Consider the following 22,458-nt stretch of genomic DNA (forward strand, 5'->3'; position numbering starts at 1 on the left):
TCCTAGTGGGGGAGGAGGGGGAAAAAAAAAAAAAAAAAGGAAATTTGGGGTTTATGAACTTTCAATAGCCTTTTTTAAGCTGTGACCCAATTCAACCTGTATTGGAGTAAAACCTGTCTTGCATACACAGAATGTAGGTGACACTGACCCGGGGGGGTATTCTCAGAAGAGCTCTAGTTAGGGCTGGTAAAAAAACATTTTGTTTAAAGCTTCAGAAATGCTCCTGACTTTTGCTCCTCAATGAAAATTTCCATGGGAAATGTCTGATCCTGACACACTTTTGAAAGGAGCTTTTCACTAATAGGGAAAAGAAAGAAAAATCTGTTCTTGGGGTTTCCTTTCAAAGCTTTTAGATTCCATCCTTGAAAACATGTGATTAAGATCTTCCTGTTGGGGGATAACTGGGGTGAAGACAGAAATTCCCAACCATCTTCCTTCAGCTGAAATACATTTCTTGTGCAACTTTGAGTACATGCCTCTAAGTCACTGGAGAGGCAGTGATGGGTTTTCGCTCCCACAGGGCTGTGTTGCCCCATCAGGTGATGCATCACAGCTCCAGTATCTGCAGTCCTCATCAGGCTGGGAGTGTGTTTTTATGCTTTCTATAACCTCCAAGTAGGAGCATCACGCTGTGCATGATGAGACGGGCTGGACAAGTCTAGGTCTGGCTTAGCTTGGAGTTAAGAGGGAAGAGAGTTGTTGAAAACAAGTGTTTGGGATTTATCCAGATACTCCCCCAGACAGAATCCAGCTCCTTGGAGCCAACCCTATAACATTCTCCCTCTTTTCCCAAAGGCTTCCTCAGATTGAGGTTCAAAGGCACTCATGAAGTTCTGTCACTGTATTAACCTGTACCAGTGAGATTTACCCAATCTGCCACAGAGGCCCTAGCTGTTACCCACTGAACACCTGTTACAGCACTTCTGTTATTTTTAATTAACAACAGCCAAAGCAAAATTACCAGCTCAGTCCTCAGTGAGTCTGACTTGAATCCATGCCCCCTCAGTAACAGCAAGGTCTGCTGTAAGCGGAGGAAAATGCATCAACCTGCTAAGGGATAGTGAGGCAGAAAGCTCCTAATCATACCAGAAAGTTTCAGAAGGCAAACAAGGCTCCTTCTCCAGCTAGAGCACCAGGGCTTATTTTGCAATTAGGAAAGAGAAGATAAAGGGACAAGTGAATTTCCTGCTGTGATGGGGCATTTGCAATAGAGTCTCTATAACTACATCTTGTTCCTAGCGGTACCAGTCTATGCAGTACTGGGTTATTATGTAGTGTCTTGGACTGCTTGGAGGTAATAAACATTCACTGAAAATGGACTGCTATTAGCCACCGGCAAAAGCTGATTATAATAGTGCCAGCACTGGAATATGTTTTCCACCCATTTACAAGAGGAGTAAAATAACAGGAGGAAAAAAAAAAATATCACATTTGCCAGTGTTTGGAGCGTAGTGTGCTCTACATACAATTATCGAGAGAATGACAGGAAATTGACCCATTTACTCAGAAAAGTTCCTATCGTGTTCTGCACTATTTCATTTCATGCCCATTTGAGAACAAGTCATTTCTCTTCAGGGCAGAAGATAAATTGTCAGCTCGTACACACATCTCTTCATTGCCAGGCACAAAAATATCACAAAGAAACATTTCCCTGCCCTCTGCTTAATTTTCTTCTTCTTCTTCATCTTCTCTAATAAATGGTGCTAACTATAAAAGTCAACGGACTGTAAATAAACTCAATTCTATACCTACCTTACCTTATGATTGATTTTTGGACATAATGTATTCCACCCACAAGGTCTTTTGTCTGATTCGACCCACCACTCTTCTCAGTACCAGAGAAAAATCAGATAACAACCTCAGTGGAATAGCTTTATGTAAAAACAGAAACATTTGGCAACTACAGTTTTCTTAATGGCACACTGTAATACACGCTACACTGCATTATGGCCCAGTGGACAGACTTTGTGTCAGTACCAAGAGTGTGTCCCCTGCAGTGGGAGTCTTCTGTGCAGGGCCTTCGCTGTGCATTTAGGCAGAGGTGCTGCCAGCATTGCCACTACAGAAAAAGCAGCATTAAGAGGTGCTTGGGTAATGGTAGGTATGCTTGGTACAGGGTGCAGGGAAGCCTAGCCACCTTTCCAGCTCTACCCTTGGACTTAACCTGTCATTTGACCCAACCACTTTCTCTCACCCTGAATGTGCTTGACAGAGAGGGCAAAAGCAGCAATTGGATCACCATAATAGACAGGAAATTCACACAAAAAGAAGGAGCCAGAGACCTGAAGGCAGCAAGGTGCAGGGAGAGAGGCAGCAGGTGTGGGTAAGAATCAAAAAAAGATGTCATGGAAATACCTCTATCTACATCATGAGCTCAGGTTTCTAGACAACTGGGCTTGCTGTCCCTGCTGCTTTCAAGCGACAATGCTCAGTCCTGGTTAATATCAAGGACATCAATGAACGCAGAATTAAATGGCATCCCCGATGGAAGTACCAGCAGTCCAGGTCTGCAAGCAGAATGCAGGTGTCTCCCATGCTGTACGGCTGGAGAACTGCTAATGTAAGGATGAGCCTCAGGCACGGAAGAGCCAGCATGGCAGTAATTTTGTACTCCCCAGCTCCAGCCATATCCTTCAAACACCCTTCCAGTCCTCAGCTGTTTTGTTTTTTTTTTTTCCAGTTTCTTGATGTTTAAGTTAAAGCAGCCCAGCAAACCCTGGGTTCACACAACCTTTCCTGCAGCTGGCGTGTTGGCCAGCACACCTCAGCTTACCCTCCCAGCCACTGCTCTGCAAGGCGTAGCCTCCTATTTTGTATGTCTGTAGTGCATACAGTGCTGAACACACTGTTCATTTGCTCTAGGACTTCATATTCAATCTGATCACTCGCCACAGTTCTTTTACGTAGGTATTAGCTTCCCTGTGCTCTTCCATCGTGGAGCATCATTGCCAGGAGTGAAAATTACCAACCAGTTGGAGCAGGAAATGAGATGGGGAGGGGGGCCCAGACACAGCACCAGCCTCAGTAGTTGCAGCACTTCAATCCTAGACCAAAAGCAGCAAAACTTATGTTTTGCACAGAAACCAGCCATAGGAAGTGTTATTCTGACCATAGTTTTGACTATGACAGAGCTATGCAGAATAGGAACTTGGGAAGTGTCTTGCGAAGGAAAGAGCCTTTCTTCACAAACAAGCAAAATGTTCAAGGTTCTGCTAATTTGCATCCAGGCTACTTTTTTTTTTTTCCTTCTCCCCCAGAAAACTGTTCACCAGTTAGGAGAAGGGATTAGCAGAGTAACAAAAGGAGGAGTTTCCAGGTCAAGATTCGTTTGGAAATTATAGCCAAAACCAAATTGTTGGGGTCTGCTCTTTGTCCCAGGGAAAAGCTGTTTGCTGCTGCTTAGTACAGAGCACAGCTGCCTCTGAAACCCAGAGTCAGCACATGCCTACAGGGAATGTGAAAAAGAAGGAGAGAGAAAGAAAACAGCTCCCTGCCTCTCAGCAAGAGGGTTTTGTTCCTTTCTGGCTGACAGCATGGACCTTTGGACATGTGCAAGAGAACAGCAGAGAGCATTACCTGCTTGGGAATAGGACTGCTGTTCCCCCCCCGTGAGGGCAGTTGGATTCACTCAACTCCCTAGAAAAACAGCGAAAGCATTAAGAGACACTTTTACCTTCCTGTCTTCATCAGCTGAGGAAAGAATTTCCTGTGGCTAATTACATTTTTTAGTACCAAGACTGTCCTCTGATTGCAAATATCTGCCTCCAGCCTGGGGTAGAGCCCAGCTCTGACCACAGGACCTTGGGCACTGGCATCAGGCAGCTGCAGGACAGGATGGTGGTCCCTCACCTCCTGCCCTGTGATGCAGACGCAGTTATGGGAATGTGAACCTTGCTGAAATGGGATCCAGCACTGGAGGAGCCAGCTGCTGACTGTGCAGCCTCCTGCTACATGCCAGCCCCAACCAGTCCTCCTCCCAGCCACCCTCCCTGCCTGCTCAAAGCCCACATGGGAGGCCTTTGGGTCTGCTAGCTACCAGGATCTGAGGTCTTCCCTTAAGGTCGGACTCAAAGCCCACCAATCCACATATCTGTGGCAATTTTTCCACTGATGGGGTATGGCTCTAGCTTTTATCAGGTAACTGTTTGCTGCTTATCCACAAGCGAGGCTCATTGGGCTCATTCTTGGTCCCTTAGAAGATAATCAAATTCTTCCTAACACTGAGAAAAAGACGACAGGGCTCTTCAAATGCATGCCCTACTCCCTCTCCTTGCTTCCTATTCCTTTGTTCATAAATGTTGAAGTATGGGCTAAACCTTGACTGCTGTCACAGCCCTGAATTGCTATCAATTCCCATACAAGGGTGAGAGCAGGGATGTGACCCACCTACCTGTCCGTGCAGGAGCAAACTCCCTTGCACAGAAGGAAATTTACTTCCTGACTCCCCACCTCGCTTCATACAGCAATGCTCACCTTTTCTCAAAACAAAAACAAACACAAAAAAAAAGGAAGAAATGAAACAAATATCTTCCTCTGCCAACACATACATGCACACACATGCACAAATATTTTGGAAAAATTGAAGAATCTGTAGATGGAGGGGTTAGTGCCAGATTTTAAAAATTATTAAACATTATGTAGAAAGAAAACATAATGAGCTCCTACGGGATGCAGAAAAAATTACCCATGAATGAGGGGAAAATGGATAACCACTCCTGGGTTTGCCACTTGTGAATTATTTAATAATCACTCCCCAGCAGATGGAATATATTTATCCACCCCATTGGAGCACACTTTGCAATTTATTTACACTGCTTTAAAATATGATTATTTATTTAAAAAATAAACAAGGTATCCACAAGGGAATAGGGAAGTAAACACAAGCTTAAAGGGGGGGGGAAAGCATGTTTTTAGCTTTTCAGTTTGTTTTAGGGAATTTCCACTAAAATTCACTTGAATCCTCCATACTTATCTTGTACTTTAAAAAATGGAAACTGAAAACTCTTCTAATGAAGCCAGTCTAGATTCCTCACACAATCAAGAGGATCACTTTATGAGATGGAGTCTATGCATCTTACACTTTCCTTAGCCACATTGTCTTGGGTACCAGAAGTCCAATTCAGCTCCCATTAATATCAAAGAAAACATTCAAATCAGGATCAGTGAGAGCAGGCCTATACCTTAGACTAATTTGATTTACAGGCTCAGATCCCTTGTCTAATCTAGATTGACTCTACACCCATGGCCCGCCAAACAGCACTTAGCCTTGCCATTTAATTAGCTACTTACTCTAAAACGCAAAGGGTGCCATTTAGCAAAAATTGAAAATGCAAAAGGTACCATTTAGTGCCGTATAAGTGCATGAGTATACTGCCGGCTCCTAAAATTAAAAGTCCAACTGTGAGCAAAAGGCTTTGCCCACTCAACAGCAAAGTGTACGGCTGATAATTGCAGAGCGATTTGGACAAACCTGAGGGAAAGTCCACGATAGGAAGGAATACCTTTCCCAGGCAAATACCAAATAATTTCAGACTGAATTCAGGCTTCCAGATTCTTCCTGTGCAAGTCTGTGTGTACGTACATGTATACATTGGCCGTGGAAGGGTACACAGAAACTCTATTACCCAGATGCTTTTAGGAGCCAGAAGTCACCTGGGAGAGGAGAGGTCCTAAGACAGACCCCACACTGCAACACAAGTTTTCATACTTTGCCCATACAAAACAAAAGACAACCCCCAGCCCAAACCCACTGTCCCCTCACCAAAAACAAGACTGGTCACTGTTGGTGAAAACTCTTCACAGTTAGTTTTTCAACAATCCATTGTGATTTTCTTTAAGAACAGTGAGGTTTATTTATAGATCTCAAATGTAGGAGAGTTCCATGGCAAAACCACCATCAGCAGCTATTATAGAGGCAACGCTTTGGATGTAACACTTTCAAAAGTGACTAGAGAATAAGATTACTTAGTAATAAGAGTTTAGGTCTCATTGTCAAAAGTGAGTTAGCAAACCAAAAAGCAGCAAGTTCCTCAGTTGTTTATGTGCTTTTGAAAATGTTTCTCCAGGTCCTGAAGCTAATTTCTTTCTCATACCCGGTTTCTCCTCCCCAGACCAAGAAAATTTGCAACTAATATGGATTAAAAATACATATTTGTAAAAAATACCACCTCAAAAAAATAGAGATCTGATAGATGAAAATCCAACTGCAGGCATGGATGTCAATGCTTTACCAGATAGCTAGTTCAGTAAAAGGGCTACTCTATAAATAAACTGGTATAGTGAGTGAACGCTATACATCTTTAAAGTCAAAATGAACTACTAGAATACCATTACTTAAAGAGTTCAGACTGTGGAGAGCAAATCGATGTGTCCTCCTTACTAGGAAAGGGCTCAAACATAAGCACGCACCCTTTTGAACAGGGAGTGCTGCACCTTCCAAAAAGAAAGCCAAACTGACCTCCAAAATCTTAACATCCTGGAAGAATGAAAGCAAGTTCACTGCATATTATTTCTGGAAAGACAGATAGCAGATTTCAAAAATTGCTTCCACCACAACAATCTAACGCATGGTTACGGACACAAGTACAGATGTGCTCTTCTCTGCTGGGACGTGGACATTATAGGCAAAGGAGCAAAAATGCTCCCCTACCCCCTCCCGAGAATGCAAAATGGAAGTGTCAAACGCCTCATGTAGAGTTATGCACTCATTTATTTTAATGACAGAAAGGATTAAATACATCTACATAAAGGAAAGAAAAAGTGTTTAAACAACAATAAAAAAAGATTTAGTGGTATTAATAAAGAACTCCCTTAAACCAGCGTGTCACCATTAAAGTAATTAATAGGGCATGCAAGACACTTCAGCGGAAAGTGAGCAGTGCTCACATTAGAGCCTTTTAAGTTTTCACATGACCTCAAGACAGACTACGGCATTTCTGTGCAAAAGTACCCTCTAAAACAGAGATGGGGGCATTCAAGTCTATAAAAAAAGTGATTTTAAAATTTAACTGATATGGTCTAAGTCTAAAATACAAAGGTTAAGGGAATATTAGAAGGGCAATAATTCTATCTGATTAAACTTTTATCCAAAGTGACAATAAAATGTTCAAAATGAATTAAGGATTTTATTAACAGATGCAGAAGCTCTATAAAAGAGTCTGAAATCTAAGTAGCAGAGAAGAGAGGTTTTATGGATTTTTTTTTTTTGTCTGGATGGAGGTGATATTGCTGTAAAACTTTAATCTTATTGCCATGCCACAGTGAAAGTAAACCTGTCAGAGGTAATAGAGCAAATCAGGACTGCTTTGTCGTCTTCTCTATGTTGCAAGGGCCTCTTTCCAGCATGTAAGTAAGAATATGTACCTTCTATGTATGGCATTGATACTATAGGTGACAGATACATGTAGACAGGTTATGTGCTGGTGATTCACCTGGACTTCTGCTCGTTGCAATAGTCCCAAGGTGGTAAGTACAGGCAAGTTATATGGACCATTCCAAATGAGTACTGAGCAAGAATTGGTGCTACACCACCAGGGACTCTTCAGAACATTTCAGCCTTTCCAAAAAGGAATTAACTATTTCAGGACTGTTTCAGATATTTTAGTTGTTTATTAGTACTTCTGTGTAATAAGAGGATCGCACCAATTTCTGAGCTATTGAACAAATGCATTTCGCTACCTTAGAGTGATTAAGTTTAATCCCATAAATCTGTGGAACAGGATAAAATACAAGACTTCTGTGAAAATTATTACTAAAAGCAGGGCATATATTACTTAGAGCAGAGCTCAGCTCCATCAGGGCAGTTTAGGCTCAGTAGCATTTGCCAGCCGTGATTTAGGCCATCACTAATTTTTCCTTCTGCCTTGCTGCAGCTCAATTTTGGCAACTTGGTTGCCTTGGTGATGGCTGCAGTGTCTGAGGCAGATGCACTGGAAGCCATCTTCCAAAGTGGTTTGGCTTTTCTGGGAACTCTTGAGCCTTTTGCATGTTGATAGGAGTGCTGCAGTGGCCACCTGTGCCATGGTGGCTATTCTACCACCCTCCGACCCACCAATGCCAGCTGCGGGCACAACCTGTTCCCTAACCTGACCCTGTCACACACCGCATCCCCCATGCAAGGACCCAGGGCTCAACCTCTCTTGCTCCCTGCAAAGCCCCATCATGTGCTACAGCTGTCCCTACCTGCTGCTGAGGAGCAAGCCCAAAAGGCAGCTTCAGGAATGCCTATACCCTTCTTTTGCCCTACACTACCCATGAGAAAAGCACAGCTCCTAAGAGGAGCAACTGACTGCAAATTGCCAGGGAGACTAGGATGTCAAACAAATATTTTTCTTTTCACAACAGAAGATAAATATTTGGCAGCACATTTAATTTAAAAAAGTCTAAAAGTTACTCAAATAGAGTGGAGAACATTGCTAAGATGTTCGTTTGCTTCCTAAAATATGACCAGTCACAGATGGCTTGCTGTAGGAAATATTAAATAAATTTTTAAAAGCGTTGTCTGGCTTTAACACAGATTGCATTTACACAGATACCTCTGCTGGTGGAACGCCAAGATGGCGTATTGGTTCAAACATGTCCTTAAACAAAAAACTACATTGTCAGGAGCTAATGGAATATTCATACTTAAAATATCAATCCTTGATAACATCTGAAAGTTAATTTACATTTCAACACTGTTCTTTTTTTTTTCTCCTCTTGCTATATTTCCCTTCACAAGCAAGGGAAAATATCCAGGTTTGGTCAGTAGCAACTTTTAGGTTTTGGGCACCATAACCATTATTTGTTTAGATTTTCAGAGTAGTTTGAAAAAATACCTATATAAAGAGCATTAGGTAACATGAGAATCTGAAAACAACAGAAGGCCACTTAGTGTTAAAGAGTCAAACAGCAAGGATATAAATACAACGAGCCACAGTATTAAACTATCACGTTAGCAGATTAACTTCAGCAAGACAATCAAAACAATACAAAGATCTTTTCCAATCCCCAGTGTCTGCTGGAGCACATTCCTATGGTGCCTGAAGAAGCCTATCAAATCCCTGCTTTATACCTGAAACCAAAGATGTTACAAAGGTTCTTGTTTGTTTTTTTCCCCTCCAGGAAGCTCCATTTTTGACAACAACAAAAGCCTTTGGAAACATGGGCAAGTAGTGTAAAGACTGCCGCCAGTTTCCGACTCCTTGCACTTACTGCACTGCCTCAGAGAGCTGCGGGGTAAGCTGCTTTGAGAGTTACAGCATCAGGTTGCTGTGAAAAACCCACGTGGTGCTTCTATGCCAGACGTTTGTCAGGAAACAGCAGCCAGGGAAAAGCAGGGGCAATCCTGTGTGGATCTCTACTCATTTTAAACCGCCCACACGCCCCACCAGCTCCACGCTCGCCGATGCACGCGATTGCCATTGCTGCCTCAACTCACACGGATGGTCCTCACAGGCATGGGTGCAGACACAGGGACCACAGGTCTCACTGGCCACATTAACCAACGTGCTCTCCGCTCCCATGAAAACTGCTACCTAATAGTGCACAATAATCTCTTGTCCCCAGCAAATGCTACAGCACCAGAGTTGAGCTATAATCTGGTCCTCCTTCTGCCCAAAATACCCCAGTGGATGATTTACGTCTTCTGTCAATATTGTACTTGGCCCACAAATTTATAATCAATGCAGCTGAGAAAAAACAACATACTTGCAATTTGCTTTGACCCTCCGTGAGCACCAAACACTCACCATACTCTTAGAATCAATGACTTTTTCTCCTGTCATCATTCATGCTTGTTGCGCTTTCCCTAAACTGGCATGATTTTGTTTTTTCTAACCAGAAATCTACCAAGTCCACTGGGGTTTGTGTGTGTGTGCAGATGGCAAGTTAAACAGTTTCCTCTACTGCAAACAAACATTGCTCACAGGCAAACTGATGTCCTGGAGTGAAGAAACAGAGGCAGGACGCTAGAGGGAGGATCGACTCACAGACTGAGCTTTTGCCAGAGCAAATTCCTCAGAGTGTGGCTTCACCAAGGAGACGGCTGAAGTGGCACGCTGCAAAAGCCACCTCGCCTCCCTGGCACTCAGGCTTGCAAATCACTGTCTGGATCGAAGTAAGAGGGCATCTGGAATCGGAGAGTGAGCGAGACAAGACTTTCTGTTCTCTGCAAGGCTGCTAAGGGGAAATCATACCTGCTAAATCCAAACACACCCCTCCCAGGACAGATTCAGCTCTGTTACTGGCAGGTATCACAGCCTGGCTGCAAGGCCTATACTTTACCAGCAGCTCTGCTAGCATAGGAGCAGCAGTGCAAAATAATCAAAAGAGTTTGCTAAAGATATTAACCCTGTATTTACTTCAGCGAGTTCTGATTTTTTATCTCTGGACGCTCTGCAGCGCTTTGGCATCACTGCATTAGGAAGGACAGAGCAAACTCAATAATACATGGATCTGATGGAAACGCACACCTAAATTACGGGCCCTATTTCAAATAAATCACAGCCTTTCCAAAATAATTGTTTTCAGCAGTTTGAATTGACAAATAACTATGTGGGGTTACAAGCAAGCAGTAAGACTTCATGGAAGGGAACACTGTCATGCTACCTCCCACCCTCCTGGGTTTTCCAAGAGCCCTCACTCAGCTTTCAGCTGCTTGTCCATACTCATGCCCAGTCCCTTAACAGGAGTGGTTTGAGGAGGGGAAGAAAAGAGAGGTAGCTCCTTCACTTGAAGATCTTTGCAGGCTGCAACTTGGCAGAACATTGGGACACAGAAGACCTGAGCTGCACGCTGCAGGCCATATTTGTGGTCCCGGACAGGTGAGTTGAGCTCAGAAATGAATGAAGCAGGGCTAGAAAAGACCCCTGGGTCTGCTATTGCCCAGAGAAGGCTCAACTAGATCTTAACTGTTTTTTACATATGTTTGTCTGACCTGTCCTTGAAGGCTTCCAGCAATGGAGATCCATGCTGTAAACAAACTGCATTTGGGGTCAGTTCTCTATCTGCAATATGGAGGCAATGCCACTGGCTTCCCCCTCATCCCCCCCTTCCTTGCTGCTGTTCACCATGAAGGTTTTTAGAGCCAGAAGCTATCGTCTGCCATTCACTGACATACCACAATGAGAGTTTATTACAGTAGGATCTCTAGATGCTACTCAGGTGGCAAAGGGTGAAAGCAGCAAATAGGTTGCTGAGAAGGTGGTGAAGTACAATTGAAAGAAAAGCAGGGATGAATGCCACAAACACTAGACATGGCTTGCCATCTAATACCCATCCACACTTGACCGCAAATGAAAATTTTCCCACTATTACAAAGATGCTGGTGCATAAGACTTTATTCTTTCCTTATAAGCTCTTTCTGCTAGCTTTCAAAGTCATACAAGAGTTGGGCTACCTTCTAAAGGGAAATCTGAAAGCACAGCTTGAAGTCATGCTAAATGACTTCACAATCCCCTCTACTGTAGTATGATCCATAAGCAGATGTATTGCCAGGAGCCATAAAATCCCAATGGACCTGTAGAAAGGAGACTATTATCTTCCTAAGAATATACAGTTGGGTCAGTGGAATTCACCCTGTGAGGCGAGAAATTCACTGCATGGCAGCAGCTGCTCCTTCACAATATCATCTTATTTCAGTTACACTAAGAACTCCCTACACAAAGTTTCCCATGGTACAGTTTTTCTGGATTATACATGTCAAATCAATGTTTAGTTCATATAATGAAATATGAAAAAAGCCCCTAATTATGAAAGCGCAGAGACAAGAAGACAATTCAAGTTGTTATGGCTGCCAACACATGCAGGAGGAAAGATCTGGATTCTACCAAGCCATCACAAAGGTCTCAAGTAAGCCCAGGTGCAGGCAGAGGAGGAGTCTTCACCTAATAAGGACACATTCCTAAAGATGGACCATGGAGAGGAGTGGGAAACCCCTCCCTAGCAAAACTTTCAGCTACCAAGACATCACTGAAGTAGTTAATCAGCACTGTGTGCCCACTCTTCCAACACAGAAGTATCTATTAAGATGCTGTCCAGCACCACGGTGACTTTTCCAAAAATAACCCCCTCCTAACACTGCTATCATTGGTAGCATCAAGTTGCTTTACCTCAACAATCCATAGCTGGTCTTCCTCTAAAGCAACACTCTGCTCAGCTTTCTGGAAAGTCAATTATACCAAAGTGTGGCCTGATCCTCTCACTACCTGCTTCAACTTCAATCAGCTGCATTCACAACAGTTAACACCATGAAAGCAAGCAGCAACTGTAGGTTGAAAATAGTGTGCACTATTGCATCTTGAATCCCATCAAGTGATTTTCACAAGTTAGCCAAGCACATCCTGCTGCACTGACAAAAGAATAATTTCATCCTCTAAGCCACCCACAGCAGACAAGTGTGTGGTCTCACTCAGAGAATCCTTTGCCAAGGTGGTGAGCCCAGTGCAATTCTTGGCAGGGCTCATACTCTCATGTCTTCTAAGAGCACGGATTTTTTCCTCTTACATCCTTGGTTTGTAGACTTCTTGTCCTGTCCGTGTTGGACAGCGAGATGAATTGTCTCTGTCCTCTTTGATACGAGCCTCTGATCTCCACAGAGGAGTTCCTATATTGCATACCTCATCATCTGATGGTATGCTTTCTCCTCTTTCTTTATAATTACAGTTTAGAAAGGAGGTTATTGACCCCTGTCCCCTCACAAAGGAACCCTTCCCTGCTGTCTAGTGACAAAATAAGAGGCGTGACCCATCTGCTATAACAACTGGTAGGCCACTGAAAAAACAGATGCAGGCTTCAAGCGGGTCAGCTAAGTTCAGCATCCATCCCAGTTTTCACAGAAGCTGTTTCATTGACATATTCTCTCTCTCACACACACACACATTTTTGTACCTCCTAGACTTGGACTCCGGGAAGCTCCATGGGCAGCTTATGCAATAGCACCCCATCCTCCTCTATTTTATGCCCTGATTGCACAAGACCATTTCCCACTCAAAGTAGTAGCGCTGAGCTTATGGCCGCTATTCCTCCCACAGCTTCCATCTGTATTTTTTATATCAACTGTTGCTGGGTGATATTAATAGAAAGGGCTGTTACACTCTTAAGGGATTTATTCATTTTTCTGCTTTACAAATGATGATCAGTTTACCAGGAATGAGTCTTCCCTTGCCATGATTGTTTTACAAAGAAGTCACCAATTGGGCCTAGACTAGCAAAATTATCAAAGCTAATAATCGATAGGATTAAAACATGCCTGTAAGCAAACCAAAACTCTGGACCCGTTTTGTGTCTGCTATGCCCATGGACATCTTCTGTTGTGGGTAAGAAATATCCAGGGCCAGGAGCCCGCTGCTGCTTGGTGCAGCCAAGCTGCATCTCTCCGCTACGGCAGCCCAGCCTTAATGCTTTCAGATCCACAGGTCACAGGTTCAGCTCACTGCTGCTGATGACTCATGCAGGAGCATCGAACTAAAACTAGCAACACCAGCTTTTTTCTAGGAGAGGACTGAAGAAGAGCATTGATCTCAGTGAAATATTTCGAGGGCAGAAAAATTCCACCACGTAAAGAGTGCGTGACTTCTCTTTAGTTTATTTTATATTTTTGTTCCAGTTGTCATTTTGAATTCAAACTCTTTGGAAAGCAGGCATAATAGTCTTAATGATCCCATTGAGCAGTTTAAATTCAAATTGTGGAGCACTCGCAATACCATGCTGGCAGCACTTTCCATAAATTACTCTCAAATTCAATACGTTGCTTGACAAAAACAAGAATAAAGGGCTTTTTACTTTAAAAAGAAGAAAGCTTGTATCATAAAAAAAATCTTTAAATTATAGTTTCTCTTTTCTGGTCCAATTTAAATTGTTACATGGTTGCTAAATTAGTGCTGTAATCTCTGCTTACAAATTGCAGAATTATTTTTAAAAATAGATGTAATTTTACTGCAGGGATCAACCTTACACTTTAAATTGTATGTGCTGGAGGTAGCTGCTCTTGCATAGCTTTCAAACAACCACACTCACGTGCACACACAGGGTGAGGTTTACAATACCAGTCGCACCGAAGCCAACAGCAGTTTTACCAGAGATTCAATGAGCACAAATTGAGTTAACACTGACATTTCAGAATGATTAGCAAATTTAAGCTTTCCCAGGATGCTCCACGGCACCAGAGGCTCTAGTCATACCATTTCCTAAAACACCAGCACTTCTCTTGTGTTCTGCTCTGAACTATCTTCTCCCACTGAACTACAGCCTCTGATAGGCCAGGAAGTTAGAAGCTAGTAAGAGAGAGAAACCTTGAAGATATGTTTTGCTCACAAAACAAATAATCGGGGGGAAAAAATGGAGCGCTATGATCGTGAGTTTAAAGCCAGGGAACAGCAGCGATCAGGGCATGACTTCCATGCACAACTCTTCCCCCTTCAAGCACTTCCACAGCTTGAGCACTGTGGAAAGATGAACCTCACCCTGCAAAATCCTTGTAAGTGATCTTTGGGGTAGGGTTTACAGTCATGTCCTCAATATCTCACAGCACGCAGCAGAAACAGGAAACCTCGATCCCCGAGTCTCCAGAGGGCACTGCAGAGCGTATCCACCATCTTCCCCCCTTCCAGCTAGACAGACAGACATGAGACAGTTTCTTTCCTCTCCTTCAATCGTTCATCGTTTCTAGCCCACCATTTCTCTGAACTCTCTTTCATCTGACCCTGGCTATTTCTGCTTTGCTTAGTTAGTTATTTCTGCTTTCTTGTCCCCTTCCCCATCACACCACGGTCCTTCCCTCAGGGCCCAGTGGTGGGTCACATTGACTTGGACATGAAGAGAAACCCTCGGAGGCCAGGAGCATCTGCAAGATCTCGCTGCTTCCTGCGCCGACTGCAGGTACACAGCAACCTCTCAGCCCTCAGCCTCAGAGAGTTTATCTCCAACTGCCAACCACCAGACTGCCAGGAAAGGGGATCAAGAATGGAGGAAAATTTCCACATCCCGGAGAAAGTCATCTGGACATCAAAGAACATCCCATTCACAAAACAGCAGCATCACTCTTGCCAGACCGGTGTGCCTGGTTAACCTTGTGTTCAGTCCTTATGATAATACGGTATTTGGAAAGGAGACAGCTGGCACTGCTCTAACATCTTGCTCTTCAATCTTTTATAACAACGGTTCCACTGATACTACTCTTAACCTTTTCTCTGCACCGAGTCCACTGCTAAAATCTCTTCAGCTACTTAGAGGAAGCAAACCAAATGTTTTTTGTCAGTAATTTGCCCTGTAAGGGAGGGGAAAAGTATACTGGTAACATACTGCAGACACAGCATTCATCACGTGTACAGCAGTACGCTCGTTACACTGGAAACCCTATCATGATATTTCAGATGTTACTTGACTGTCTTAATGACTTGGAGACATCTGTCTCCTATTAACACTTTATTTTTTACAGTTGCTTTTAGTTCAGCAGAAGTGTCTTAATGGAGAAGACTGGTACTCTTTTAGAAATAACATCAATAATGAAAGAATCCTTGGATGCAGAGCAAAACCAGCAAACACATTGGCAACAGAACTCACTGCATTCATAAGATGTAACAGGAAATGATAGTGACTGGCTTTTGGGTGGGGGTATTTTTGTGTGAAAGAAATTAACTCTGGTACTCAAATTCCCATTAGGAAAAATACTTTTTTTAAAAAACAGGTGATTGATCTCCTTAGACATTAATTCAGACTTTTGGGGAATTTCATCTTAACTGGGTCACTGATAAATAAAACCAGAAACAAAAACAAAAAAACAACCCTTCTGCAGGCTATTTAGGCTTGGTATTGACTAACCAGTAATTAAATACAGCTCTTCGCAGTAATCTTAATTATGGCTTCACTCCACCACAACTAAGAAGAGTCACATAATAAACTGAGAAAATTAGCCAATTCTAACTGTTGAAAAACGTGTATTTTTCTTTTTGTGCATAGTTTTCATGCGCATAAGGCCACAAGTCACACAAGGGAATTATTAAAAAAAATAAAAATCAAAGAATTCATGAATTTATATATCACGACCAGGCAAATATTATAGTTCATTTTCTTTATTATATAAATGAAGCAGCTTGGCCTAATGGCTTGCATAATAGACCAAGAGTTTTGGACTTGGGGAAATGGGAATGTGTGCTAGAAATCAGTGTGAATTAGGTAGACCAGTAAACAAGCTTCATTGAATTACTCAGATTTATACCAGCTGAGAATCCTGTTTTCTCAGCTGGCCACAGCCATGGATTAGCTGTGCAATCTTGGGCTAGTCACACAGGCTCCACCTTTCATGGGAATTCAGGTCCACAGGAATCTGAATCTGGGTTCTTCAGTCCCACTGATTTCCTACAGAACTAGGGCTCAAGTGTCCAAGTTAATTTCTGATAATGGGACTTGGGGAAGCTCCAAAAAAATCAGAGGCCACAATTCAGCAGAATCCTTAAGCACAGGCTGGATTTTTAAGCAGGTCATTAACTCTCATTGACTTCAGTATGACCGCATCGCACACCTAAAGGCAAAAGCATTCAGACTGTGCCTCAGCAATTTAAGGGCCCCCAATCCATTTGCAAGAACAACTTGCAAGCCTCGCTCAGGCCCTTAGTGTACTTAGGCACTCATCATCCTACTGAAGCCAATGCAGACCTCATTTCATTGAAAAATCAATGAGGCATATACTCTATGACACAAACTCCTCAGGCCTAAAGCCAACAGCATGGCAGGTGCCTAGATCTGTTGTAGACCTGTCTTTCAGCACAGCAGAGTCCTGAGCTTTCTGAAGCGTATTGAGACTTAGGCTTCCAACACTTGTCTCTTCAACATTTAAGAGTTTAATGTGTGCTTGGGTGTTTGGTTTTGGTTTGGTTTTTTTTTTTTTCTTTCTTTCTTTGCTGCATCAGATTGCCAGATTCCTGCTTTCCATTTCCCACTCACGGTACCAGCTGTCCAGCTACACATATGTAGCCCCATAAGCATTGCCATCCTTTCCCCTGCATGTGCAGCAGCAGATGGATCCAGACGTGTTTTGGGTTAAGTCCATAACCAAGTTTTTGTGGACTGCATGGATAAACATTTAAAGGCCCCTTCTGGATATAAAAAAGAAAGCTATTAAACGTTTACTCTTTCCTCTGTACTCAGAGCTGCAAAACCATATCACAGAACGTACAAACACAGATGCAACCAGGCAATTATCGTTCCTTTATCCCTTAAATAGATAGAAGATAAATTTGAAAGAAAATGAGGAAAAGAATCCTTCTCCCTTTCCTTTTTTATCCTTTTATCTCCCAACGTAGGAAGTTTACTGAACCCTTGCCAACAATTCACTCAGGCTAATGAAGTGTGTAAGTAATGGGATTAAATAATCTTAAACCATTACTACAGTGGCTAATGCAGATGTTTTCCCAAACTAAAGCAGATGACTGGTGAAGAATGCATGCTTGATTTAAAAAAAGAGGAAAAGAAAGTATCAATCTGCAAGCAGATGAAGTCAATTCCAGCCTGAAGTCAATGAAATGTTTAATTCCAGTTACATAAAGTTGCTTCCATCATATTATGAATGCACCTTCCTAAAGTCCGCAGTGCTTTGCACATGGTCAAACTCGCCATGAAATTAACCTTAAATTTTTTATGGTGCAATCATTTTAGTGCAAACAAAAATGGAAATGGTTTAAAAGGTACATATTCCATCAAAAGATCATTTAGTTTTTAACAGCCAATTAACAATGCCCATATATCACTGCCATTGTAAATAAGACAGAATCCTCCCTTTTCATATTCAGTATTTTAACAATAATCCCACTACAAAGGCTCTGCAGAAACAGAAGGAATAATGGGATGTTGTTGGCATTTTCAGAAATACATATTATTGCTTTAATTATTATTGGAATGGCAGAAATGTCAAGGAAAGCATCAATTTTTACTTTCAGAAGTGCAAATCCAATTCTGGAAGGGTCTCGGGTCCAGTATTTATAAAAAGAACCCTGAATTGGAGGTTTAGAGAAAGACCTATCAATGCTTTAAGAATGTTTCGGTGCTTTTCTTATTCTAAATTACAAGAATTATCCCTATATACTGTATGCTAAGGTCACACCAAGGTAAGGCCTCAGGCACATTATGTGATGTTTCTTTAATTTGCAACTGTGCAACTGCTTCCAACCAGCTATTATGGGATCCTCTTAAAAGGTGTAGCTCCCCAGAGCAACTGTTAATTGTTTGCTTTAAGAGCTTGTTGGAGGCATGAAATGAAATTTTAGGGTAAGGTAAGCTTCAAAAGATATCCAGTCCAAAGACCCTTAGTTCAGTAAAAGGACTTCCATCAAGCAATGCAAAGGTCTTGATTTTAGAAGTTTTAGTGCTATCTTGCATCCCATTCCCTTAATCTTAGTGGGCACCACAGCTGGTGAGCATTTTGGTATCAGGTTTCTCAACACAGAAAGCTTCCGAGTGCAACGCTAGCCCTTAAAAATCACTGCACAGTCTGCTCCTTACAGAGCTGAAATAATCACAGAAAGCACCTCTTTCCACTGCTTTGGGCACTTCATTTCAGAGATAGGTTAGACCAGGAAACGAAATTCACCAAGGAAGCTGAAAGAGCAGAGTTCTCCTGAAGACCATGGAAAAACTGGCGCCCATGGTCCTGCTGTGGGATTGCCAGGTTTTAACTGTAGGGCAACTGTACAGCAATGAAAGAAATCAATGTTTCCAATGCCTGTGCATTAAAATCAGGGTGCAAACAAGAATGGGTACTTACAATATAGCAGGGTTCGCAGTAGGCTTTCTTCTCCACTGCGTAGAAAGGCTGTCCCCTCAGCTTGTTGTTGCACATCATGCAGGTGAAGCACTCCACATGGAAGACCTGGTCCATGGCCGTGCAGCCGGTGCCTTCCCCAACAACATTCTCCCCACAGCGGGCACAGCGGCCTGTCACCAAAGGGCAAGAACATGAGTCAAAGCAAGCTCCTGGTCTCAACTGCAGAGAAGGTCCTCCCACATGCCTGTGCTGCATAGTGGGTAAGGGGGACACGGCAGCTCAGTCAACAGAAGAGCAATTTGTGCCACCGCTGGCAAAGATCCAGTGACACTGGAAGGCACTCTGGTGCTGGCCCATATGAAAAGGTCTAGAAAGGCTTGAAACTGGCTCCCAAGTCTGCACTAATATCAGTTCTGTGGCTGCTAGCCAGTGATCATCATAAGGAGTTTGAGGCCCTGATGCAAACCATTCAGCTGTCATCTAACCCGGCTATATAGTCATCCTCAGCTCCTCAGTTAGATGGGATAAACCTGTGCCTAAAGCCTTGCCTCCACATGAAAGGATTTTGTGGTAGGATGCCTCATAAAGCTGCCTGGTGGCAGTGCAATTGTTACCATTTAAAGAGTAGTTTTTGCTTGTACAGCTTAAACCAATTCCCTCAATGGAACCAATTATACTGGCAAAAGGATTTCACTTTTTATGCTTTTGTCAGTATAGCAGTATCAATCCCCGCGCTCTTGCTAATGTACTGATGATGAGCTAGTTGATATTTTAAATAAAAAGTTGGTATTTTAAATAATTCATGCACAGAGTCATGGAAGGTATTTTAGGACAACCTCAGCCACCCTACACAGGAAAGCCCCACCGAAGGCAACAGAGCAACTATGGTCTGGGGCTTTGTCCCACTCAAAATGGTATTCTCCAGTTTGAGAATAATTGTGGTGTCTGCAATCTTGGGACCCTGCACTTCTCCTTCAAGGCTTTATGTATGGAGTGGTGTGGTCGCTGAGGGTGGGAAGGAGGGGAAGGGAAGCGAGAGCTGAGGTGCAAGCAGGAAGGCAGACTGAGTTCCCTAATAATTAAATAATCCAGCCATGATGTGATGTTCTGTCATGCCACGGTCTGTGTTTATTGGCCTTTTCAAACAAATATTGCAAAACTTCCTAAAAGGAATTGGACATGCCTCGTCATCCCAACAGCAGGGCTGCTGGCCTTGTGCAGTGTAACATCAATGTCCCTGGACTCACGACTTCTTCCTTGCCTGTCCCAGACTCCAATAGGCTACATCCAGGGAACAAAGCATGTAAACTACTTTTGGATCCCTCAGAATGCAGCAGGATGATATATATACACATTTGAGATACATTAGAAAAGCTTGGAAAAGAACCCAGATCATTCTGATTCGCTACAATGGCATAACTGCAGTTGGCATTATACAGGGCAGACAGTTTCCTGACTCAAACAGCTCCTCTGAGCAATGTGGAGAAAGAAGTCACTTAGATAAATCCGGACAAGCCTGGAAACCCCCCAAAAAGGAATTAATAATGTTGTTTTTATACTTAACTTTCTTTAACATTTGTTTTTAGCATTTTGATTGACAGTGTTGTGCTTTAATCACTCCACTGTAACGCTTCTTGTGAGGACTCCTTTTTTTTACGAGCAGAGAAGGAATGCAGGGTTCCCAGCATGGTGGTGAGGCTACAGAGCATGGGGGAAGAATGGAAAAAACCATGAGGACTAGGAAGAAGAAAAAAAAAAAATCCCACTGGAGAGAACTATGGGAGCAGTACTGCTCTGCGAAGGATGCAGAAGAAACCTACTGTATACACCACAGGACTTGCACGTACAACAGGAGAACACTGCTTGCTCCTGTGTGTGGACAAGACCGAGTGTGCTCCACGGCCTTCTCCAAACTGCTCGTGTAGCTGGGCTGTAATATGAAGAGACGTCTGGGGAGCAGTTAATATCTCTATATATAAAACATGAAATTGAAAGCCATTAGTGTATTGCTTTACACAGTGTTTTTCCAGAGGGAATATTCCACTGAAGAATTTATTTTCCCTGGTGTGCCATTCTGTGATCATCCGGTATTATTTTTATGAGGCATTTGGACACGGAATAATGTAGAGTCTATGCAAACACTTCTCAGCTTTCTTTGTTAACATCTGAGTAGAACATGTGGGAATCTTTTCTTCCCCTCCTCCTCTTCTCACATTCATAATTTAGCCAGCTTTTGTATACTTCAACATTTATCATCCTCTTTGACCAAGGCAACTCTCCATTTGCTGGAGAAGCTGTCTATATGTAGACCATACTTCTGGCTGTACTTCTTGTGTCAGGAGACCTGGGTCTGTTTCCTAACTCAAATATACACTCTTGTAATCTCTGTCAAATCACTCGGTGCCTTTGTACGTCTGTCCTCTCTTTGAGCAAAGGGCATAAAGGCATCTTCTCTGCCTCCCAAAGGTGCCCTGAGGCTACATTCCTGCATGGTTCCGAGGCATTCCCCAACTACACTGCTGGTGGCCATGTACAAACCAAAGAGCAGCACAACAGAAGTCTTGGCCAACTTCTCCCCTTGAAGTTGGTATTTCCTTAGACTTTCCTTCCTCCTTCTGGGTTTTTCCACAGAAGATTCCCATTCAGGGAGTGATAGACTTAACTCATCTACATTTATGAGAAGTCCAGCTTCTGCTATTACGTACACAGAAATGCTCCTGTAAACTCTTGCACAGGAAAGCTTAAGGAAAGCTTCCTTTTTCATAAGTTTATATGCAAATTGTAACACTGTGGCCTGGAGCAAACCATGTTTTTCATGAGACATGGCCACTCCAGTGAGAATCAAAACGCAAGCTCTGTGCCTAGCACCACCCCCAACTGACTCACTCACCCGAAGGGTAAAAAGCAAGTAAGCCAAAATATTCAAATTTGGGAGCTTACAGTTAGGTGGCTGGATCCGCGTAAAGGCACGCGGGCAAATACACAACTGATCTGGCTCGCAGTGATGCGGCCGTTAGAGGCTGAACCTCCTGCAGACTTTGGTGCAATCTCTGAATTCACAAGACTTGTGTAAAACCAGGTCACTTCCCCCGACCTCTGTGCCTTGCTGAAATTTGGTTGAAAATGGCTATCAGTATCATGCATTATTGGTGAGAGAGGAACTGACAAACAGACAGGCACATGCACACAGGCGGTGTGATTGCACAAGCCTCATTTCCTTAGAAAACCAGAAAAACCCCACTAAAAACAATGTATCTATCATTATGTCTGATAAAAACAAAACAAAGGTCTGCTTTTCCTGTGTGCCAATTACCAACGGCGAAGGTATTTGTGGTCAGACTCACCACAATTAAGTGCCCACACATGTTCCCCATTTTAATATTTTCACACTGGTTGAAATAACCCAATCCGTTGTGTGCAGAATACCCATGAGTGAATACAGAACAAGTTGCACTGCTTATTGGGAAAGAAGTAGCAAAGGCAAAGCTTGCAAGACTCAAGAACAAACAGATTGCACAAAAAAGATTACACAAATAATCTAAGAGAAAAATAGCAGGCAGCGTATTACAGTAGAAACATAGAACAACGTGACCCATTTGCTTCCCACAGAGACAAACAGCACTTAAAAGGCAGCTTAAAGACAAAGGACAAAATTAGTACTAAACAGCACGAAGATGAAACTATGTCATTTCAACATTCTTCTTTTGCCCCTTCAGCCCTTT

General features: G+C 42.8%; 1 protein-coding gene across 10 annotated transcripts in view; it reads right to left on the minus strand.

Annotated features, from left to right (window-relative positions):
* The window catches only part of LPP (LIM domain containing preferred translocation partner in lipoma), a 353,044-nt gene that overhangs the window by 41,692 nt on the left and 288,894 nt on the right, over positions 1-22,458 (minus strand). For 9 of the 10 annotated variants that reach the window (XM_069792426.1, XM_069792421.1, XM_069792425.1 and 6 more), the window contains one exon: positions 18,737-18,906. In XM_069792426.1, coding sequence (XP_069648527.1) covers positions 18,737-18,906 — 170 coding nt within the window. Of the gene's footprint in view, positions 1-18,736; positions 18,907-20,303; positions 20,435-22,458 lie in introns of those variants that run through there. The other variant, XM_069792430.1, reaches the window with a different exon arrangement.

The sequence above is a fragment of the Haliaeetus albicilla genome, chromosome 9, assembly GCF_947461875.1.
Source record: "Haliaeetus albicilla chromosome 9, bHalAlb1.1, whole genome shotgun sequence".
NCBI lineage: Eukaryota > Metazoa > Chordata > Aves > Accipitriformes > Accipitridae > Haliaeetus > Haliaeetus albicilla.